Below are 6,000 nucleotides of genomic sequence, written 5' to 3'. Positions count from 1 at the left end.
CCAACTTGAACTTTGGTTATTTTAAATCATTGTGAAAGATTGAGTATATAAAATAATGGTTCTCCAATTTTCAAAATAAATAATAATAATAATAATAATAATAATATTAATGATGATGATGATGATGATGATGATGATGATGATGATGATGATGATGATGGTTCTCCAATCGTCTATACTTGTTTAGTGAATAATTCAAAAAAATTAATCATAAAATAATCGATGTTGGTTGTTTAGATTATTAGATATGACAATACATTGGCGGCCCAACACTTTAAAACTCATATTGGGCTCAGAGAAAAATCGTGTTCCCAATTGATTGCGAGTTTAGTTTAAAAACAACTGATGTAGCACTTTAAGTTGCAAGGAGCTATGCCGTGCTAATTCCTTACACCTTGGACTTGACGGTCTTATGGGATGAAATTTTTGTGGGCTAAAAGGCCCAGATTCTTCTTTTTGTTGGCTAAAAGGCCCAAATCATCCTATTAAATCACCAACGTACGTTTCCTTAATCAAACCAATTAATTTAAGATATTTTAAAATAAATTAAATTCGATGGCGACAAACCTAAAAACTAAGTTAATTTGACGATTTAGCAACTTAACAAAAAATTAGAAGGTCTCATGATTCTATAATCGTATGACATATTGACTTGATCCACAACTATGAATAATAATATTTTTGACAACACAATTTGTGTCGGGTTGGAGATCCGTATCACAAGATTGACTTATAAGACTTTATTATATAAGAGTTTTTTTTATGAATGTTCATGCACGATCCCTCGTGTATCTCATTATAGTAATTAATGGATACAATCTTTGTGAAATTTATAGTTTGCCCTTTTCTTTTTTTTCCTTTTTGGATCAATTGATTAATTGGCATATATACAGTTGTACCTTTTAAGGCGAGGAGGTTACTTGCTGACACTACATGTAAAAACCAAATTTTTTCCATATAAATAAATCATTGCAAGGGAATTATGACCTTGGATTCTTGTACTAGAATAAGGTATAAATATTGGAAATCTTGTAGATTGGAAATCTTTATAATCAAGATAATAAAATCCTTACTTGTGCATGCAAATTTCGAAATTATGGGAATTAATACAAGATCATGGAAGATTTGTGCAAGGCTTAAAGAATTAAGGCATGAAGTTGCATAGGATTTTCGAAAATCCTTCTAGAATATATGCCTAAATATTGGAATGCATGGATGCATGGGAGTTTGCAAGGTAAAGTGGAAACTAAATCATCAAGTTGACTCAAAAATATCCCTTGACTTAACCTCACTAATTTCGAACCAAGCAAGGGGGAAAGAATCAAAGATTGAATCCCACAAATTAGGTAGTCAAATAATGCAATCATGGAATGGATTTTGGGAGACAAAAATATGAGATTTAGGCAAATTTTGGACATGATTTATGCACCAAATTTAGCTCCCATCCCTCCACCTATAAATACCCCATCACCCCATCNGTTTTTTTTTCAAAGCACTGTGAGGAGTCGACTGTATATGGGTGGGAATCCCAACCATGACGTACCCTTACGCGGTGGGGGAGATAACCGCTATACGGCCTCGTCCCCTTAGAGGAGTAAAAATTAGGGACTGACGTCAGTAAACCATAGAAAGTAGATAAATCTCAGTGCTTGGTAAAGTGTTTATGCATGTGATATGAAAAATATTATGCGAGTCAAGTTCTATTTTCGAAAGTTATGCATGTTGTTTGTATTGTATTCGATTTTCCCCCACTTGCTGAGTATTCCCAAATACTCACCCCCCTTACAACCCCTCCCAGATAAGTTTGAAGAAGAAATCGAGGAGGAAGAATCCGAGCAGTTCTGGGGATGGTGAATTTCAAGAAATTAGATCAAGTTTAAGTTTATTATTATGTAGTTTTACGTTTCCGCACTAAACTCAGTTATTTTGGATTTCGGTATTGTAAAGACAATGCTTATTTCGTTTGAATTATGAATTATAAACTGGTTTCGGTTTAAACTGTGCTACAAAGGCTTGTTGTTTTCAATTGTGTGATTGTTAAACGACGCCAGTGTCAATCCCGAGTTTCGGGGCGTGACACGACAATTTCTTTGCCTTCTTGTCGTTGGGGAGTAGAGGGAGGCAAAAGTAACATGGCTTTTATGAGTCGACATGCAACATATATACCCTAAAAAAAACAATATATTGAAAATCAACTTGAAACAGAAGCATTTTACTCGAAGTGAAATGGTTACCCCTAAATTGGGTTTGACAACAATAGGAGGTACGGCATGGGATTTAACTAGAATCGAATGTCTTTCGGCAAGAGGTGGTGGGGACTTCGTTTAGTGCATAGAAGGTAGAATTAAGAAGGCAACAAATTTCATTCACAGAACATGGGATGGCATTGAAAATGGGTCTGTTCATTGCCCCAACTCACATTTATCTACTTCTTCAAACCCACTTTTTTGTTGTTTTCTTTAGGGTCGCGCGTGTTCAAATTTTCATCAGTAGTTGGCGGTGAACTAATCATGACTCTTGATCGTTCGATGTGAAAATTTTCAATGTAGATTATGAATTTGCTATTTCGTATTATATATATTATTGAAATTAATTAGACATGGGAATGGGATCGTACATATATTTTTAATTATTCTTAATTTCTTTAGCGAGTTAAAGCTCGTGCCTTGTTTAAGGTTTAGCCCTTACACTGGAATCAAAATTTAGATAGGGTATTGTGTTATATCCTTTAATCATGACACTCCTAATTCGATAACTGAAAAAAGTAATTATTTTCGATCAATTTAATTCTTCAGTAAAATTTCATTTTTTGTTTATGTTTGCATCTTTTCATTTTGGTCATCTATTTTATCAAATTTCAATCTTAGCTGATGACGGACTATCTTTGTTTGTTTGTTTTTTTTTTTAAATTTTAGTCATTTTTCTAATTTGACGCTAATGTAGCACTAATTTGGAATTGACTTGTGTAGTGTTACTTCAGCACTTCCGATGAAAATATATTAAAACTGCGAAAAAATCCAAAGCTAATTTCGGTACTATCAATTTTATGGATAAAATATTAAAAATCTATGTACATCAAGTGTCATATATACCACATACGTACGTAAGCATTCGTTACAATTTTACACGGACATTGATAATAATGAACAAAAGCACTTCCTACTCACTCACTCACTCACTCGACAATTCATTTTCATATTCATAAGTTGTCATATACACAAACAAATTATTAATGTTAGGTGATATGTCGAATATATGTCTTGGATACGTTATAATCGTATATATGCGAACCCGGCCCGTGGCCAGGTCTATGGCAAAACGAGTCTGTCGCCACAATTTCTACTTAATAACAATCATTCACATATATCCTATCAGTATCTTAAGTTTAGGGACACTGATTCACGAGATCTAGCTAGATCATTTGAATATTGACATCATAGTTGAGGAAATAATGATCGAGACATTTCACACACACACATATATCATACGTTAGTTACGTTCAACCTTCCGAGGGATCAAATTCAATAAATCTGAAGGCTTTTGAGCTGAGGAATATCCGAATTAATGGAGTAGGTGAACGTTTAACTAATCAGTAAACTAATTGATAAGAAAAAAAGGAAAAAAAGTAAGCAATATAATATTTCTTGTGGAGAGGATTAAAACAAAAATGAGGGGCCCTAATGCCCTGATCGAAAGGTACAAAGGTTATTAAACATATGATGACTTTGGCTCCCAAAAAAATGTAACTAAGCCTAAATACACAATGCCCAAAAACACCTGTGCCTTCTTCTTTGCCCCCACAACACCACATGCCCTTTTACTTATAAATAAATATATAATTATATTAAATATTTCCCCATTATATATATAGCATAATCATTGTCATTCTTCCCCAAAACCCTGTAATCCATAGAATTAAAATCCACAACTCCTTTGAGATTCACACATATTATATGTTCTTAGATCGATTTTTCACCAGAAATGGCCATCAGGAATTCAAGCAAACTCTCACAAAAAGCAGTGATCAAACAGATAGTGAAGCGATGCTCCAACTTAACGAAGAAACATGGGTACGAAAACGAAGAAGGGCTACCATTGGATGTGCCAAAAGGGCATTTTGTGGTGTATGTAGGGGTTAACAGAAGCAGATATATTGTCCCAATTTCCTTCTTGAACAGACCCGAGTTCCAAAGTCTGCTGCAGCGCGCGGAGGAAGAGTTTGGATTTGAGCAGAACATGGGGCTTACTCTTCCCTGTCAAGAAGAGTTTTTTGAGTCTTTGATCTCATCGTTTAGGTAGAATGATCTTTAAAAGGAAAAATATTTTAGACTGGGTGAATATAAAGTTCGAATCTCAAAATCAGTTAAGTACTGATCGATCCGTTGGCCTGGATGAATAGTATCTTGTAATTTTTTCATATTATTTGATATTAATATGATATATATATATATCTATACATACATTCATGCATTTGATAGATATATATATAATGCATGAATGATGAGATCTATGACAATTTAATGGATTGCATCATGTGGAGTTGAATTTTTATGAAAATGTGTATATATAATCTATCGAATTAAATACATTACTTTTATCCTTTTTTCCCACTTCAAAATACATATAAATCATTTTTTTAAATACATATAAGTTTTCACAAAAAAAGTATAACTCTTTTTTTTTGGGTGGGCGACATTGTTTTAAATTTTATGAGAAAAGCAAAAAAAAACATAATTAAATAGGAAAACAATTATTTTAATATATATCAACACGTCAAATAAAAGGTTTAATGTACACATAATCATATTTTCTAATTAATGTTTAAAATAAATGTACGTATATGTCACGTGTAAAGAATTATTAATATAAATAAATAAATAAATAAAATATAACTCAGACAAATTAGTCAGAGTAGGATAATTGTATACAAGAAACATAATTTTATGTTGACGGATAATTGATAAATTCACACCTCATACAGTACTTTTATAAATCACATACATACGATATAAATATTCAATAAAACCCGGTAGTAGATATTAATTTAAATCAACTGAATTTCAAATATATATTTTTAAAATTATCCCTTCAAATCTTTTTATTAAATTAATGATAATGATTTGACCAAAGTTTTGACTACAATTGTTGTACTTTCCGAATTCTGACATTGAAAAGAAGATTTTTTGACAATCTTAGCATATTGCGCTTTTCCGTACCACTCCATTTTTGGGGAGTGGAATTGCGACTCCCCAAAGTCCTTCCATCTGAGGGCGAACCATATTTATTTCCCAAAGAAAAATATCAGCAAACCCAAATAATATTGTTTCCAAAATTCAATCTTATTTAATTTCTAAAGTTCTAATATCAACATTTGGTGAAATTTTGTCGAGTGATATTGATCATGAGTTTTAAATAAGTTAATTTTGTTAAATAAAGGTAATTTTTGTCATTGTACTGTAATTTTCGACGCGATGATAAGAAAATATATGAAACATAGATTTCACCCCTGATAAGTTTTCTAAAGTGCGTGTGAGTGATGACATAAGTACGCTGGAAAGACTCGTTTTAGTACAGTGACGACATTCGTCGAACATGAGGGTTTACATAAATCATCCTCGAAATTATCCATTTGACATAACAAGACTAGAATACTTGATATATATTTTAATAAAAATATCCTTGCATGAAATTCCAGAAAACTTATAAATATAAGTTTAGTATAATAAATTGCTTCTTTTATAGATAGATGAACCTAGCTAGCTAGCTGCTCATGTTGAAATAATCCACATTTTATAATAATCATTTTGCTTTTAACATGATCAGGATATCATTAATAATTAGCACATAATACACACAAAACCCAAAAAATAAATATTAAATTTGTTACAAGACCAATTAATCAATTTTATTTTATATATTATATTAAAATAAAACTAAAAAAATATTTAAAATATATAGCCTAAAAAAATATTTAAAACTAATGCTATATATGATACATGA

General features: G+C 31.7%; 1 protein-coding gene across 1 annotated transcript; it reads left to right on the top strand.

The window, feature by feature from the left end:
* Positions 1 to 3,893: 3,893 nt before the first annotated feature.
* Positions 3,894 to 4,390, top strand: LOC140990700 (protein SMALL AUXIN UP-REGULATED RNA 51-like). The gene has a single exon (XM_073460536.1). The coding sequence runs from the start codon at positions 3,982 to 3,984 to the stop codon at positions 4,297 to 4,299; it is 318 nt and encodes a 105-aa protein (XP_073316637.1). The 5' UTR covers positions 3,894 to 3,981; the 3' UTR covers positions 4,300 to 4,390.
* Positions 4,391 to 6,000: the final 1,610 nt, after the last annotated feature.

This window comes from Primulina huaijiensis, chromosome 12 (assembly GCF_012295235.1).
Source record: "Primulina huaijiensis isolate GDHJ02 chromosome 12, ASM1229523v2, whole genome shotgun sequence".
NCBI classification, from domain to species: Eukaryota; Viridiplantae; Streptophyta; class Magnoliopsida; order Lamiales; family Gesneriaceae; genus Primulina; species Primulina huaijiensis.
The sequence above is the reverse complement of the archived record's forward strand: the minus strand, read 5'-3'. Positions and strand labels throughout refer to the sequence as shown.

Coding starts and splice junctions, on each gene's coding strand:
- LOC140990700 (XM_073460536.1), top strand. CDS start 3,982: ATGGCCATCAGGAATTCAAGCAAACTCTCACAAAAAGCAGTGATCAAA.